The sequence below is a fragment of the Polyodon spathula genome, chromosome 26 (assembly GCF_017654505.1).
Source record: "Polyodon spathula isolate WHYD16114869_AA chromosome 26, ASM1765450v1, whole genome shotgun sequence".
Classification (NCBI taxonomy): domain Eukaryota; kingdom Metazoa; phylum Chordata; class Actinopteri; order Acipenseriformes; family Polyodontidae; genus Polyodon; species Polyodon spathula.
The window spans coordinates 19,912,325-19,930,676 of record NC_054559.1 but is presented as its reverse complement, the minus strand read 5'-3'; the positions used below and the strand labels follow the sequence as shown (position 1 = coordinate 19,930,676).

Below are 18,352 nucleotides of genomic sequence, written 5' to 3'. Positions count from 1 at the left end.
TTGTGCGATTGGGGACCACAGGCAAAATTAAACAAATCACAACTGCGTACAGCAGGCAGCCTGCAGAAAAACGTACTGCAAATTTACAAGTGGGACATGAACAGGTTAATTGCCACAGGATCTGATCACTAAAGCAGCTTACGAGTGAGAAACTCAGCCACAAAATGCAGAAGATGAAACCTCTGTGTGGTTTGGTGTGTTAGACAGACACTTCCACACAACCCCCCCTAGGTTAACCACAAAGCTGATAGCAGATCTGCCGTTTGTATACTTGTGTGCATTTCCAGGTACATACTACAGACAAAAGGAAGAATAAACACAGCAAAAGGGTCACAAGTTCCCATACAGTTTCTGCCTCTGGGATTTCGTGCAAGTTATAGTTAAAAAAAAAACAACAACAAAAACACAGGGATGGAAATCAGACTCCCATTGCATAGCGGTTTGATCCATTCCTGTTTTACTGCAAGATTAGTAAGACACATCTGAGCTTGCAACATTTAACCATGACTTATCATGTTTGTAGTAAAACCTGAAATAGGTGAAACTACTTTGCAAATCAGTCTTACATGCATTCCCGCAACAGCAGCAAAAAAATTACCAACAACAACTAAAATACACACATCTGGGGCCTGAAACCAAGCGCTCCGTGGCAGGTACTGGCAGTATGCAGATCTGTGGAACAACAAGACAATGTGCAGACAGAAGAGCCCAGAAGAATACTGACCTTATTAATACTGAACTACACCAGCAGATCCCACTGCTGCACAACCAACACAGTATCTATCAACACGCCTATCACACAAAACACAAGCACCTCATGGCACGGTACAGTACTGAAACTACGCACAGCAAACCAAGGTTTCGAGACGTGATCGGACCTCACAGCTGAACTTAGGCTGCACTGTTTAACCCAAAAGAAATCAAGTTTCAATGCAAAGCCGCAAAATTAAAAAAACAAAACAGAAAAGCAGCAGAGCTGGACAGGGAAGAACCCAACATGCGTTTCAGGTGTCAGACTTTTTTAAATAAAAGCTGATGTCACACAGTGCTGTACGTGGACACTGATGCACTCACTGCGAGCGTCTGTTACAACACAATCACTTAAAACAGCAAAGTCAGTACAAGTCTAATGCTGCAGTGGAGGGTACATGTATAAAAAACATCAATGAATCCTGGCCATTTACTACACCCCTTCATCTCCCTATCCCCAAGCACTTTCTTCACAAAAGCTCAGACCAGCGAAGTCAAGCAGCAAAAGCTGGCAGCGATGCAATCTGACTAGCAGCAGGATTTAGGGAAGGACAACATATACAGACATAACGTAGATCAGCACCCTGTATTTCACACTGAACAAAAACATAACCAGCAGACCTAGCTTAAGCACTCCTCTTTCAAAAAGGTACAGGGGGATCTGGTCTGTAGAAAGCACATTTTTGGTAAATACAATAAAATATGTTAGTGTGGCATGTGCCTTTAATGTTAATTGCAGTGATTTAAAGAAAGGCTTTCCAGTGTTTAAAACATCTTACAGCTAGGGGCATCCCATAACAATCTTCACTAGTTCACAGGAAATCCTTAGAGTTTTTAAAACATAATAATTCTAATTGAGTTTTTTCTATTTTTAAAACCTTAAAAACGTGGCCCCTCCCTACAGCGTGCCCATGCTCGTGTGAGTAAGTGCAGCCTGGGGTAATGGCGTATCACTACCCTGCTGGTTTGGGGATGCAACCCCTTGGGAAACTAACATGCATGAACCACGACTTCTCAGGCATACATAAAAACGAGTGTCGTTCATTATAAGGACTGCCGAAGAGGGACAGACAGTTGAAAAAGACTGCGTCCCAACTATTAATCGTATATATATTATATATTCATTTACATATGAAGGACATTGAGAGACGCTTGTGTTTTACATTTACAGTTTTTCCTGTATAACCGTCCAGAATCATTCTCAGATGACTGTGGTCATCTGTCGAGATCTGTTCCAATCTGCTCTCTGTCACTACAACCACTAGGCACAAGACATGCCTCCAAATTGTAGTCGTTTGTGAGGCAGACTTGGCTTTGAAACGCCTATTGGAGTACCGGTTGCTGTTTTGCACAAATCTAAACCAATGCAGAGAGCTATTAAATGCAACAGGGGCAAAGTCTCAGTGCAATCGAACCACGTACCTGGCACTGAATTATCTTACAGAAACAGCATCGGGCTGAAGTTCATTACGCCTTACAGTTTGTTTTTTTAGGGATAATTTGTTTGCGCTGGCCGACACTTTTGTATTTCACATGCAGCACGAAACCACTGAAAATAAAAAAAAAAACAGTTCAGATTACATATTGAGGGTGGTTTAAAAGCGAATTAACAAGAGTCATCCCACATTGGATAGAATGGGTATCCATTGTAAAAACGTGGGGAAAAAATACAAAACAACAACAACAACAACAAATCAAGATGATCAAAATCTGCCTGGAATCGGATGTTTTATTGAATGGCTTTGTAAGTGTTATGGTCAGTGTTTTTTCAGTATCTGTTCAGCAATAATCTTGAGCTGCACTGCCCAAGATAACATTAGGTAGGCAGTCCAAGATTAAAGCTAATCAGGGTCTGTGAAACCAGGCAATAATGTCTCACAGGGCTGTCACATTAACAAACCTGAGAGCTGCTGTAACACTGTGGGCGTGCGTCAAACTTTAAAAGCATCCAAATAAGGACACACAGCCCAGTTATCGGGGTCCAATTTATAATGGAAGCGTCTCTATAAATTATGCATCACACTTTTATATGGCTGCCAGATTTCATGTCACAAATCTCCCAGTGTGTGTGGTTTGTTTTTTTGAAGTGGTTAGAAACTGTACTATGCCGTTTATGAAAATGTAGTGGTGAATACTGCTTTGCATTGCTGTAGCGTGTATGCAAATATGTGTCAACCATCAGGAAAAAAAAAGGCGGAGGTGCCCAGATTTGCTTTAACTAGGACAAGCTTGACTTAGTAATGACTGGACTTCTAGTGCTGTAGCACCAAAGGGGCAAAAAGCTGGTCCAACACCCCCCCGACTCTCCTGACCTTCTGCAATGCTGGAATATTTCTTGCAGATAACGAATACACAAGGTAGCAGATCAGTGCACTTCGTATTTCTGCATTACACTGATTTATTTATTTTGTTTAGAAGGTAAAGATTCATTGTGCACAGGAGAATCTCGATACTTCCAGTATATCACGACAGAGGTCCGTATCGCGACGTGGAACCAAAAGCGCAGCAAATCGTAGTCCGATAGAGCCCATGAATGATTGCTGCATTGCAATATGCACCATGACCTTGTACTATAACACTAATCCCAATGTGAATTTAGCGTATAGGGGGTGGCACTGGCTACATTCAGATATGGCAATACTAGACATACAATTGCAGGGACGGAAATAAGACTCAGGTTCTTCTACAATCTTCATTAGCCGCAGTGTACAGGTAACAACCTCAAGTGTGTCTTATTAAACTCAGGAATGGTTTGAACTGCTATGCAATGGGAGTCTTGTCATCCCTCAACTGTGTCCATTTGAGACCACCAAACTTCTCACTAATGACCCAATCTGGACCTGAACCCGAAACCAGGCCTCCTCAGACCGGAGGCATGAAGGGCAATCGATGCAGCCTGCTGCGCTACCCGGCCCACTTGTGTATTTCATCACTTGGCATCGGTTTTGTAGTTTAACAGTTACAACAAAACCCCTAAAGCATGCATATTTGCGGCACCAACTGCTCTTGCCTGTTTTGCTCAGGGTTTGCTGTATTAATACATTAGAAACACGCTGAACCTCGCACGTTACCTGGAGTTGTGACAGCCTCCCGCGGCCGACCCCAACTGTGCTGACCCAGCTATCCATTGTCCCGTTTCCATTTGCCGGTGGGACCAAGTTAAAAGTGATCCTGTTAGTTTCCAGCAGCAGCAAAGCAAAAAAAAAAAAAAAAAACACAACATGCTGCCCCAGTTGGCCATATTGCTTGAAAAGACGATATGACGGATTCAAATGTTCATATGCAAATGACTAATGCACTTATGTACAGAGGTTTGTGTTTGAACTGAATAAAGATGTTGTGAGCATTAGATGCAACAGCAAGTGCAATGCAGCCCATTACATTAGACGGTTAAAACAGCCTGGTGTTAAAGGAGGGATGGAAGTAACATATTGCATAGCAATCTCTCCCATTCCAGGTTTTAATAAGAGCTTGATTAGGCACAGTGTGTATGTAACAAGCTCATGCCTGATTAAACTCCTAGTAAAACCAGGACTGGATCAAACTGCTATGCAATCAGAGTCTTATTTCAGTTCCTGAAATGTCTTCCACACAAACAGTTATCAGTCACAGCTGATCAGAAGGAATTCTTCAGTGCAGAAATTCATTTTTTTTATTCTTACAGCCTTACTTTCTGCCAAAGAGCCAGAGCCCCCAGAGAAAGCTGCTTTAGAATCAGGTTTTTGTGGTCTGGCTTCCCTGGACCGAAGAGGTCAAGGACGATGAAAGGGACGAGGTGCCCGATTCTGGTGCCCCATTTTTAGAGTAACGACGCAGTATGAAAGGTCAGATCTTTGTCAGCAGCTGGATTGAGCTGCTACAAGCTCCAGGGCTCCAGAACACAAAGCGAAACTGATTTCAAGGCATGGCAAGTTGCTAAAGTCAAAGTCCACTTTCAGACAGGGTGTTGCTGCTGCTGCTGACTGCACTGAAATTTAAAACAGGTCTAGCAGGAAGCTATACCGTCTCCCAAGGACTTCAGCTGGGAAACAAAAAGAAAAAAAAATTAAACAATGCAAAAAATGCAATGGTGAAGCGATCTCAAAACTGGGTTCCCGGCGCTGGTCACGTGAACAGCGGGGTGAGAGAAGAGGTTACTGAAACTTGCATAACGATGACGGGTCACTCAAGGGGGACTTGGGCGCTCTGAAATGACCCGAGAAAAAAGGTTTCCAAAAAAAAGAAATTCTACACTTGCTAGAAACGACTGGGGTGGCTGAGCCAAGCTCCTGCCCAAAAGCATCTCTATTACACTCAAATCTCCTGGAAAATGCGACTTTGTACCCTTAAAAGTACTTAAGGGTCTTTTTTTTTTTTTTTTTTTTTTTTAAAAAAAGACATTCCAAGAAACTGTTCTAAAATAATAAATGAAAAGCCGAACAATTTCAGAAGAGAATGCAGCCTGTTGAAGAGCCCAGTATCTGCCCCCAGGAAACCAGTCTGTAAACCTCATGTTGGTGTGGGCGACATACTGATAACGTTAAATATACTGTGATATATCGCCTTGAACATCTATCAATTATATACACACACACACACACGATGGACTGTTCATTGCTGTGTGGATGGCTGTGTTGAAGGTTGTGTTGTGTGGGTGGCTGTGTTGACGGTGGATGGCTGTGTTGAAGGTTGTGTTGTGTGGGTGGCTGTGTTGACGGTGGATGGCTGTGTTGAAGGTTGTGTTGTGTGGGTGGCTGTGTTGACGGTGGATGGCTGTGTTGAAGGTTGTGTTGTGTGGGTGGCTGTGTTGACGGTGGATGGCTGTGTTGAAGGTTGTGTTGTGTGGGTGGCTGTGTTGACGGTGGATGGCTGTGTTGAAGGTTGTGTTGTGTGGGTGGCTGTGTTGATGGTGGATGGCTGTGTTGAAGGTTGTGTGGGTGGCTGTGTTGACGGTGGATGGCTGTGTTGAAGGTTGTGTTGTGTGGGTGGCTGTGTTGACGGTGGATGGCTGTGTTGAAGGTTGTGTTGTGTGGGTGGCTGTGTTGACGGTGGATGGCCGTGTGGACAGTTCATTGCTGTGAGGATGGCTGTGTTGAAGGTTGTGTTGTGTGGGTGGCTGTGTTGACGGTGGATGGCTGTGTTGAAGGCTTTGTGTTGTGTGGGTGGCTGTGTTGACGGTGGATGGCTGTGTTGAAGGTTGTGTTGTGTGGGTGGCTGTGTTGATGGTGGGTGGCTGTGTTGATGGTGTGCGGTGGCTGTGTGGACTGTTCATTGCTGTGAGGATGGCTGTGTTGAAGGTTGTGTGGGTGGCTGTGTTGACGGTGGATGGCTGTGTTGAAGGTTGTGTTGTGTGGGTGGCTGTGTTGATGGTGGGTGGCTGTGTGGACTGTTCATTGCTGTGAGGATGGCTGTGTTGAAGGTTGTGTGGGTGGCTGTGTTGATGGTGGGTGGCTGTGTGGACTGTTCATTGCTGTGAGGATGGCTGTGTTGAAGGTTGTGTTGTGTGGGTGGCTGTGTTGACGGTGGATGGCTGTGTGGACTGTTCATTGCTGTGAGGATGGCTGTGTTGAAGGTTGTGTTGTGTGGGTGGCTGTGTTGACGGTGGATGGCTGTGTTGAAGGTTGTGTTGTGTGGGTGGCTGTGTTGACGGTGGATGGCTGTGTTGAAGGTTGTGTTGTGTGGGTGGCTGTGTTGACGGTGGATGGCTGTGTGGACTGTTCATTGCTGTGAGGATGGCTGTGTTGAAGGTTGTGTGGGTGGCTGTGTTGACGGTGGATGGCTGTGTGGTTGGTTCATTGCTGTGTGGATGGCTGTGTTGAAGGTTGTGTTGTGTGGGTGGCTGTGTTGACGGTGGATGGCTGTGTTGAAGGTTGTGTTGTGTGGGTGGCTGTGTTGACGGTGGATGGCTGTGTTGAAGGTTGTGTTGTGTGGGTGGCTGTGTTGACGGTGGATGGCTGTGTTGAAGGTTGTGTTGTGTGGGTGGCTGTGTTGACGGTGGATGGCTGTGTGAAGGTTGTGTTGTGTGGGTGGCTGTGTTGACGGTGGATGGCTGTGTTGAGGGTGTGTTGGTGGGTGGCTGTGTTGACGGTGGATGGCTGTGTTGAAGGTTGTGTTGTGTGGGTGGCTGTGTTGACGGTGGATGGCTGTGTTGAAGGTTGTGTTGTGTGGGTGGCTGTGTTGACGGTGGATGGCTGTGTTGAAGGTTGTGTTGTGTGGGTGGCTGTGTTGACGGTGGATGGCTGTGTTGAAGGTTGTGTTGTGTGGATGGCTGTGTTGACGGTGGATGGCTGTGTTGAAGGTTGTGTGGGTGGCTGTGTTGACGGTTGGTGTCTGTTGATGGCTGTGTTCATGGCTTCCCAGGTTTCACTACCAGCTCGATTAGCCACAGTGTATAGGTAACAAGCTCAGGTGTGTCTTGTTAAACTCATAGTAAAACCAGGAATGGATCTGCTATGAAACGAGAGTCTTATTATCATCCCTGAATTGTGTCCATTTGAGACCACCAAACTTCTCACTAATGACCTGATCTGGACCTGAACCTGAAACCAGGCCTCCACAGACCAGAGGCATGAAGGGCAACCGATGCAGACTGCTGCGCTACCCGGCCCACTCGTGTATTTCATTTCTTGGCGTCGGTTCTACAGCTGTGACTGCACATAGAATACGGAGAATTCACAACTCTTCAGGTCGTTCTGCAGCTGACCGATTAATTCACTTTGCACCATTCGTCAAAACCCTACAGGATGCAGAGGGTTACTCTGCAACTTCCAAACACGTTTACTCCTCTATCCCATGCTTATTACACAATCTGACTGCTGCACAGAAACAAAACCAGAATAAGAACAAAAGATGAATTCATTTTAAACTCTTAGTGAGCAGTTACATGTCGGTTATTATCGCATTTGTGTTCTTCGGCATCAGGATTTCACATACAAACTCCAACTTTCAATTTATCCAGTGAAGTGTAACAAGTTTACTGGAACTTGGTCCAGTCAAAATGCATTGGCACGTGGTCAACTGGTCCATTACTGGTGGCAAAATTAACAGTATATCAACGCATTAAACACACAGCTGATGGATAATTCTGCTTTGCTCAAAAATATGTTTCAGCGCTCAAAGAACAGGAAAGATCTTAAACTGTGCTGCGCAATGTTATTTTTAACAGGGCTTGGACAGAGGATTTTAATAACTGTTTAATATTTTGTATTGTTATTGCAATGCCTGTAATAAGATAAACAGGTATTTTTAAATCACCATTTGCAGACTGAACTACAGAGTCAGTGGAAGACTGTAAATATGATTCTCACGGCAGTGCTGGCTATTTGTTTTCTGAGCTATTGTAATATATTAAATTATTTTAATGCCAGCAACGAGCCAAGTGATGTTTATAAACATTATGACAGGTCTGAAGTGTCTTCAGGTGCTTTACTTACTATTACAGCAACAAGAGAGACTGAAAATCTTGGCTTTGAATTGTATTTGAAAGAACTGTATTTGAATTTGAAAGAATTGTGGTAACATTTATTAATATACTTAAACTATCAACATTATATTTATGTTCAAATGTCATAATTATTAATAAAAGCTAAAAAACTGAATTTGCCATTTCCCAGGAATGGAAAAATAGCTCTACATTATCCAGCCATGTTATAAAAGAGGCAGCGCTAAACCAGGCTTTGATGGGTTAAAATGCACCAATAAAAGCAACAATTCTCGAGTGGAAAAAGTAACCTTGAAAACGCTGCCTATTCCGACCTCCAGAAATATGCGCTGGAGAATTATTCCATCACTAGTAACAGCAGCTAGAAATAGTTCAGGTTAGAAACAGCACTGATGATGCTTCCTCCCACTCTGTGCCTCCGTGACTGTGCGATTTCCAGCCTGGAGAATTGGGAACGTTTGAGAAAAGTGTACACTGTGGTTCAAGACAACACTGAGACCCAGGAATTTCAAAGGGTGCATCACTTACAGACGATCATGGCTATTCCAGTTCGAATATTGATTACAAAATGAAATTCCACGTGTTTAAAGGCGTGCCATTTTTCCATTAAATTAGGACTTCAACACACAGAAATCTCTTTAAAATAAATACATCATTTTTTTAACAAAGTCACCTGCACAACATTTAAACTAACATTATCGCAACAAACAAGGGCACTGCTTTGAGGCAGACACATCACCTTAACTGCCTCTCAAGTCTGCAAAACTCCCTTTACTCCCTGAACCTCAATGAAACCATAAAGATTACTGCCTCATGTAAAGAATATAGAATAAACAAGAGAGAGAGAGATATGATTCAGAGACACAGAGATGCCTCATTACTGCGAGTCTGCACACCTTGTTTAATTAAATCTATTAATTCCACAAAGTGGTAATCACCCAGAGACAATTTTAAGTTCAAACCCAGCCTTGTGTGGCAAGGATTGAATCTTGTAGAAACGTATATTGCAAAACACAGGGAGCTTAAAAATACAGCCGACTGTAAGAGACATCAACGGACAGGACACAGAAATGAAGACTGCAGCTGGCAGGGGAGCAGTAACTTCTGTTCCCACCCTCCTCCTGAAATGAAAGCCCTTTAGATGTAATACTACGAAGTGAAAGTGAAAGCCCTCACAACGGCAGGGGTAATGTTATGTGAAATCGCAGGCAGGGTTCAGCCCTGATATTTAGGCACTTATGACTTGCATTTCAGGGTATAACACAGACACAGATATAGCTGTCAGTGCACATGAACAGACAGACAGACAATATTAAAAGTGCTTTTAAAAGGGGATCTGAGGTAGGTGACGGGCCACACAGGTAATACTGAACAGTATATCGGAACAGAGTTGAAGATCTCGTCTGTGTATTACAGGCTACATTCTCACATCTATTTACTCCAAGTTTTCAGAAAGGAGAAAACGCGCCAACTGAAGTTACCTAAAAACAAATAAACCCCCAAGATTTTCAATTCAGAGGCTCGAATCAAGCATCACACTGTTTACGTGTTCAATGATGTTTAAATTAGTCGTGCTTTTTACATTCAGATCAAAGCTGAGCCAGTGATGATTTGGAGGACATGGCTTTGGGAATCTAACCCTGTACTCTGTTGAAAGAAGACGTACAAAGACGACACGTACCTTTTAGTAAAGCACAGCGTATAAATCTCTGAAGCTTGTCATCTTGCCCAGGATGAACTGGGAATTAGACGTGCATTAGGAAACTAAAACAATGAAGCAACTGGTCTCTGGAGACCCCTCCCTGTCCACGCCCATACAAGCAGGGCCAGGCTGTCCCGCTGGAGCTGGAGACACCAGAGCTGTGCCAGAGTGACCTACAGCAAGCTCTGCCAGCCCAGGAAACGAGAGGCAGACTCTGCATAATAAAAGAGGCTATTCTTCTGCCTTACACAACTCAGTTTAAAAGTGCTGGTTAAGTGCAGGGACACTGGCCTCTTGCAAGTCACAGGACAACAACAGATAACCCCCTTTACATAATGTGCGATATAATAATAGGATTAAAACAGAAATTATTTTGCATCCTTCCCTCTGTGGCATATATTTGGGAGCAAATGCCAAAGAGTTTTGTTCAAGTTTTGCAAAACAACTAAAATATTTAATGTCTGTCAGCCTGAACCATTGTGGGGTCCCAGGAAAGAGCAGCAGAGTGCTGCTAAGGATAGCTTCCAGCAATCACTGGAGTTCCCTCTGTCTCCTCCTCAGCTGTGTGTAAGATTGCACACCAATTTAAAGCTTAGAAATGCTAAAAGTGCATGCATTTTTAATTTGTATTTATTTTATTCTGAGGCACATACTGCTCTCTCTCTCTCTCTCTCTCTCTCTCTCTCTCTCTCTCTCTCTCTCTCTCTCTCTCTCTCTCTCTCTCTCTCTCTCTCTCTCTCTCTCTCTCTCTATCTATATATATATATATATATATATATATATATATATATATATATATATATATTTTACATGACTCCTACCTTTCTAAAAGTTTACCATGTTATTTTGCATGGTCATTGTGCAGTTTTCATTACTGATCAGTCATTCAAACTTTGCAAATCTCCTAAACTTGTTTGCAACCGCCAGGATCATACTCCTGCCAAGAACATAAACACCACAATAGGGAAGCCTGCTCACAAACGTGTAGGACAATATCGACTGCCCATTGGTTTAATTTTAAAATTGGATAAATTCACAAAAGAGTTTCAATACATGAATAAATGACATGCCTCCATTGCAGGATGTAACCAGTGAATAAGGTACCTCCACAAACAAGCGCTCTGTGCAGCCAGGCAAGTGACAGGAAATGTACAATCTGTACTTTGAACATTTAGGTTAAGTTCAGTGTTCATGGAATTAGACGATCGACAGGAAAGGGATTGGAAAAATTATTTTCTGTCTGGGCTACAACTCTGATGTTCCCGGTCCAGAAATTCCACCCTCAAACAATGTTGCCAGCTCTTCTGATATAGAATTACCTACAGCGTTCAGTTTAAACGTTAGTTAAGAGGCATTAACTAATTTAACATGGCCCACTGATCAAGTTTCAGACATGCTTATCTGGATCAGTGCTAATGGTTTTAACCTGTTTAGGGTTACAGTATTACAGGGATAGAAAGAAGACTCCCATTGCATAGCGGTCTGAGCCATTCCAGGTTTTATTAAGAGGTTAATTTGATGCAGCTCAGCTTGTTACCAATACACAAACCAAGAAGACAGCACAACCTGGCATGGATCAAACTGCTCTGCAATGGGAGTCTTATTCACATACTTAGTGTGTGTGTGTGTGTGTAAAGTACGTCAGTCCCTCCTCCCAATGGCTGGAAATCCCCACTTTGTAAGCTAAACATTTCCAAGTTCCTAGACAGTTGCAAATAAATGCAAGCCCAAAAACAAAATCATGCAAATGATTTTTCTAACCCAGATTGCAAATTTTCAACCGCAGCAATGGCACATTTAAATAGACTCCTGTTATACCAACAGTAAGGTTTGCATTGCACCCTGCACATGCCATACTCCTAACATACCTGCAGGGATGGAAATAAGGGACACCCATTCCAGGTTTTAAAACAAGCTTGACAAGCGCCAGTGTACAGGTAGCAAGCTCAGGTGTGTTATTAGTAAAACCAGGAATGGATCACAGTGCTATGCAATGGGAGTCTAATTTCCATCCTAATACCTGTAGCATTCAACACACCCCTTAACTTAAATCTAGGGCATTTGCAGAGAGACCAAAAATAATGCAGTTATGAAAAAGCCCGTTTCATTGGACGGTTTGAAAACAGGTCACTGGTCATTTCGTTATATGCGTATAAAAATGCCACCTCCCCAATATTAACGGCCGTGTCTCGCAATCTTGTTCAATTGGATACCAGGATTTACATACAGCGCTCACTTTTTCTCTCGATTGCATGACAATATAACAATATTCTTAATGGATTAGCACAGTAGGTACTGAATTAGACACCATCTCTGCCACAAAGGAAAAAACACCCACCGCCTGATTCTGGCATGTCGAGGACTATTTCATTCGATGCTAACCCCGATGCATTTAAGCAAACAGGCCAGGCTATTAGCATTGCAATAAATAAACACATCATTTACAATTGTCATCTGCCTGATACTTGTTTGGAGGGAGGGGAATAGGGGTGCCTTAATTTAAGGATGTTGTGTCACAACATATATAACAATGGGGGATATAAATTAAACCAATGTGCTGTCAATAAACAATAATTAATTTGTATATCGATGTCACCGAGGCTTGAGAAGTAATCTGTATTAAAAACAGAATAATCAGACCCCCCCCCCGTATCGTCTATATATAATCATCAATATGATGGCCTTATTACTGCTAACTTTGCTGCAGCCTACACACCGATTCGGCCGCATACTTGCTATTGTTATTATTGCACACAGCGGTAATTACATCACTGGAGAGTTATTATTATTATTATTATTATTATGATTATGATTTACTATACCGAGCAGCAGCAGTTTGAGTTCCCTCCTGGCGTCTCGCTTATCCCTGCGGAGCTGCTTATCGATCTCCGCGTTGATCCGTTTGGACTCCTTCGCCTCTTCGCTCAGGCAGCAAGCCATCATGGATTCCAGAGTCATTCCCCTTCTTCTTCCCAAGCCCTTCCTCGCAGGGCTCGCTGGCTCCACACACGGATTTTCCCCCTCAGTGGTGGCCGCTTTTGCTCGCTCTCTGAGCGAAGGGAGAGGGGGGGGCCTCGGACTTGCCTAGTCCCTTCTTACCGATGGCTCTCCGACTTCACACTGCTAGCCGGCTCTGGAGAACCGGTGTGGAGGGGAGGGGGAGAGGGGGCTGTCCAATTGTGGGACGGAGGGTGAGGTCTCCTAGCCGGGCACCCTCGCTGCTCCGCTCTCGATCAGCAGCGCCGGTCCCAAACGCAGCGGGACGAAGCCGGGTGCTGCCGAGACATGAGCTCTGCCGAGCCCGAACTACCTCAGAGACGACAGCCTCTCCCCCGACCCCGAAAAAAACACCGCCGCCGCGCAAAAACCACAGTCTCCACCAAAAAACACAAACAACCCCTGCGCCTTTGTCCTTAAATTATTTGGTGGCGCACCACGTAATAAAACATGTCCTGCATTTAAAAACCCGTCTCAAATCCGCAAGAGGGGTCTTTACCCGTTCTGATTTCTGTTTTTATTTCGTTCACCCCTCCGGATTTTTTATTTATTTATTATTTTCCCTGCTGAATCGCGTCTCCTCCTCCTTCCTGAGCCCGGTGAGATGGACGAGCGCACCACAAAAAAAAAAAAAAAAACAAAACGGGGGCGATGGCAAACCCGAGCGTGACACTCGCAGCTGCTTAGCAACGGCCGAGACAGACGGGGGCGAGGGCCAACCGGGAGCTCTGATTGGGTGCGGCGGGACAAATGGGAACGGAGAGGCTGGGGATTGGGGAAGGCGGGTGTTGCAGGTTCTGCAGTTCGGTTGAGGGCGTGTCAGAGTTGGCGTGGAAAAGAGCAACCACGCACACACACGCACGCACACGCACCCACACGCACGCACACGCACCCACACGCACGCACAGGTATAGGGTTATAAACTGACGTGCATTAAATTAGATTTTGCACATTTCTCTATGATTCGTTCAATTGGTACGTTTTTTTTTTTTTTTTTTTTATCTTGCAAAGACGCAGTTCCGTTGAGATACTACTGTGCTACAAATACAGTCAACAGTAGCCAGTAATAATAATAATAATAATATACAAACACTAACAACTTTTTTTTTAAAGGACATTGCATGGAAGCATTAATATAATTTAATTAGATTTAGGCGATTTTCAATTAGTGGTTTAAATTCCAGATTTGATAGCCATACAACGAGGATGCGAAATGGTGATACACTACAAATACAGCTGTGACTTGAGTGATTATGTACGGTTATTATACTCAGATTACTATATCTACATATTTATATATTATATATATATATATATATATATATATATATATATATATATATATATATATATATATATATATATATATATATAATTTCAGGATGTGTATGTTGTAAAGCGCTTTGTGACAGTGGTCCACTATGAAAGGCACTATATCAATTAAATCTTGATTGATTATTACAGCAGGTTGTTACACCACTAGTGGGCGATAGCGGAACCCGGGCTAGAAGCAGTCTGACCCCTGTCAGCACTAGTGTGTGAATGCAGAACCCGGGCTAGAAGCAGTCTGACCCCTGTCAGCACTAGTGTGTGAATGCAGAACCCGGGCTAGAAGCAGTCTGACCCCTGTCAGCACTAGTGTGTGAATGCAGAACCCGGGCTAGAAGCAGTCTGACCCCTGTCAGCACTAGTGTGTGAATGCAGAACCCGGGCTAGAAGCAGTCTGACCCCTGTCAGCACAGCTGCTGTTTTGATTACACGCGATGCTGAGAGTTAGGCTCTACCACAGCGAATGGGCGCCTTTCCCGTTTTAATGCCTTTTAAATGATGGGCTTCCTTGGTAGTGGGTTTAAATGTGGCTGTGCTGCACAGTCTTCCTGCGCTAGCGTCCGCCTCGTGGATGGAAATAAGACTCCCACTGCATAGCAGTTCAGTCCATTTCTGGTTTTACTATGAGTTTAATAAGACACACCTGAGCTTGTTGCCTACACACCATGGATATATCAAGCTCGCAGTGAAAACTGGGAAGGATGAAACTGCTATGCAATAGGAGCCTTATTTCCATCCCTGGATTTGATATATTCCTGGAATCTCAGTGGTATGAACCAATACCCCCTGACTTATAACACTGCCCGGTGTATATCTTTAATATGCAGGGTGTCCTGTAATGCGGGCGTCAGAGGCATAGTTGTGTATTGGTCGTCTCTTGAGTTCTTTCAGATGCAAGATGCATTGAACCCTTTTGTGAATTAAATATTAAAAATAGCTGAAAAAATATATTTTTCTTTGAACATTTTTCAAAATGTTTTCCTTGCTTCATATTAAGCTATCATGCATTTGTGTCTCCATGTAAAGACTAGAAGAGATTTTTTTTTGTATCCTTCCCCATATGAGGTCACCTTGTATGATAGGGTTTAAGCAAAGGGGTTTCTAGGGATTGGTTCATCTCTGGTACAGAACAGGTTGTGGCCCCACCCTGCTTCACATTCTATTCAGCATCATTTATGACTGTGACCTCGGAGACACGCTTAACACAGAGAAAGGGAGCCCTTCTTAATGACCGGAGAATCATCTCAAGAATGTCTTGAGTCGCTGGCCTTGCAAATACCGTAGCATTAAACGTAAAGCTATACATTAACTCGTCTGTTACGCAAAGAGCATTTATAAATAGGGAGAAAATGAAACGTTGGTGCTGAGGCTGCTGCTCGATGGGAGCTAACTACTAATTATAGGGAATCTGGAACTAGCCAATGGAGCTGAAGTTCCTTTTTTTGTGCTCACTGTTGCTCCAAAGCAATAGATTCCTGCTTCTTGCAAAGACAGATAGAAATATGCAATTATGGGGATGCTGAATTTGAGTATCTTGTCACCCCTGATATTCACCTGCCAAACCAAAGAACAGATTTGCACGCATTTGTATTTGTATTTTTCTCCCCCAGGCAGTTTTTATATAAAATAAATATCTAAAAAAAAAAAAACAAGGACCTTAAATATAATAGTCTGTATAGTGCGCTATGCTAGAATTCATTGAGAAGAGGCAACGCTGTTCATATTGTTCATGAAGGCAGCCAGGATGTGAAAGACATGCTGCAGCCAAACTGTCTTATTAAGTTCAATTACAGCTCCAGCTGTGAAGGAGCAGCTTGCATGTCAGCGTGAGCGACTAGACCTGGTTCAGTGGCAAAAAACTGCAGCCTCGCCACCAGAATGGCTGTGACTAATACCAGTAACGCTGGCCAGTGTCTTTAACCAGCACTTTACTGGGAACTGTATCGAACATAACGTGCAGGAACACCCTCAAACAGCTACTCACCCTGGCTATACTGATACAGACTCTTAAAGATATAGTGCAAACCAACACAGCCCTTGAAACAAGAACATAGCACATACCCAGTGTGGATATGGAGACACAGCAATTGGACTGCGAGACTTGCAGGTTTACAATGGCAGGCTTAGCATCCATAACCAGTGCTGAATGAAGAAACCCTAAAAGGAACGCCGTCAATTCGATTGCAAACGCTTCTGCTTGAAGACTCAGAGAGAGTCTGAATGCTTTTTCAATGGAGACGCACAGGCATTGAGAAAGACCTCTAGGCTTGACGTTCATCGAAATGGAAGACATGAGGTCAGAACGTTTCTTCATTGAAGACACACAGACATTGAGAATGGCTTCTGGCCGAAGCGTTTGTCATTGAAATTTGTTAAAGAGTAAGTAGTGGGGCTCCAAAAAAATCTAGCGTTACCCGTCCCAACGGGCTGCTACAACTGTTTAAATAACACACCTGTCATTTTTCTTTTCACTGTTAACATCCCGATAACTTTTTACACTTAGAACTTTAAAGTCTGTTTCAAAGCTCTTTTCAAAATGCCTGCTCTAGTGCACTGCGGTTTGAGATCTGTCCTCTACTATATATATATATATATATACACATAAAACAACAAGTGCTCTGTCTTTTCTGTTCAGTACCACATCATGGACCGTGATTCCTGTGTTACCTGTTTGACAATGTGGGCAATATTTCTGACACTATCAGTGCACTAGAGCGGACATTTTCAAAAGTGCTTTGAAACCAACTTTACAGTTTCCCCGAGCATTTCTGGTTGGTAGGCCTGTGTAAGGGTTTGCACCGCAGTCACAATGAGCTCTGTTAGAGATGGAAGCTCAGCAACAAGGAGGGTGTGAGAAGTGAACTCTGAAGAGGCTTTGGAGCCCGTGTCTCTCCCCTGCTGCTGGGCGATGCAGCCCGTCTCTCTCCCCTGCTGCTGGGCGATGCAGCCCGTCTCTCCCCTGCTGCTGGGCGATGCAGCCCGTGTCTCTCCCCTGCTGCTGGGCGATGCAGCCCGTGTCTCTCCCCTGCTGCTGGGCGATGCAGCCCGTCTCTCTCCCCTGCTGCTGGGCGATGCAGCCCGTCTCTCTCCCCTGCTGCTGGGCGATGCAGCCCGTCTCTCTCCCCTGCTGCTGGGCGATGCAGCCCGTCTCTCCCCTGCTGCTGGGCGATGCAGCCCGTCTCTCTCCCCTGCTGCTGGGCGATGCAGCCCGTCTCTCTCCCCTGCTGCTGGGCGATGCAGCCCGTCTCTCTCCCCTGCTGCTGGGCGATGCAGCCCGTCTCTCTCCCCTGCTGCTGGGCGATGCAGCCCGTCTCTCCCCTGCTGCTGGGCGATGCAGCCCGTCTCTCTCCCCTGCTGCTGGGCGATGCAGCCCGTCTCTCTCCCCTGCTGCTGGGCGATGCAGCCCGTGTCTCTCCCCTGCTGCTGGGCGATGCAGCCCGTGTCTCTCCCCTGCTGCTGGGCGATGCAGCCCGTGTCTCTCCCCTGCTGCTGGGCGATGCAGCCCGTCTCTCTCCCCTGCTGCTGGGCGATGCAGCCCGTCTCTCTCCCCTGCTGCTGGGCGATGCAGCCCGTCTCTCTCCCCTGCTGCTGGGCGATGCAGCCCGTCTCTCTCCCCTGCTGCTGGGCGATGCAGCCCGTCTCTCCCCTGCTGCTGGACGATGCTGTTCCATCATTCGCAGTGCAGCCTTCCATCTGTGTGACAACAGCAGCTGGGCAGCTCCTTCTGGCTCTAGAGCAAGAGGACATGCATGTGTGAAAGGACATTGGAGAGAAGCGTGGCGGTCAGGGCTCGTGCACGGAATATTTATTTGAAATATTTGCAAGGGGAAATCTGTTCTACTAACAGAGCTTCAAGAAGATCCTGCTGCTTTTGTTTCCAAAGTTGACCCTGGTTTGCCATGTTTTGTTATATGCTTTACCAGACCTCTCTGGCTTCGTGATGCTTTTAGTATTAGTTGCTGTTCTACGCTTTTACTAGGATTTGAAGCTGTCCAGTCGCTGTAGTGGCTTTCTTCTGGCGACCCCCTGGAGGCTGCTTGTGGAATGAATGAATGAGCTTCCAGCAGGCCTGCTGTATTTTTAGGCGCTATAATAAAACCTGAAAGTAACTGAAAGTACCTTCAGTCTGGGCGACTCTTACACTCCAATGTGAT

At 44.7% G+C, this 18,352-nt stretch overlaps 1 protein-coding gene across 2 annotated transcripts in view; it reads right to left on the bottom strand.

Annotated features, from left to right (window-relative positions):
• The window catches only part of LOC121300566 (guanine nucleotide-binding protein subunit alpha-11), a 56,230-nt gene that overhangs the window by 9,030 nt on the left and 28,848 nt on the right, over positions 1-18,352 (bottom strand). Inside the window, exon 1 of one of the 2 annotated variants that reach the window (XM_041229146.1) lies at positions 12,695-13,511. The exons of the other annotated variant lie outside the window; for it this stretch is intronic. Within the exon in view, the coding sequence (XP_041085080.1) occupies positions 12,695-12,830 (136 nt within the window). The 5' untranslated portion in view covers positions 12,831-13,511. Of the gene's footprint in view, positions 1-12,694; positions 13,512-18,352 lie in introns of those variants that run through there. 2 annotated transcript variants of the gene reach the window in all.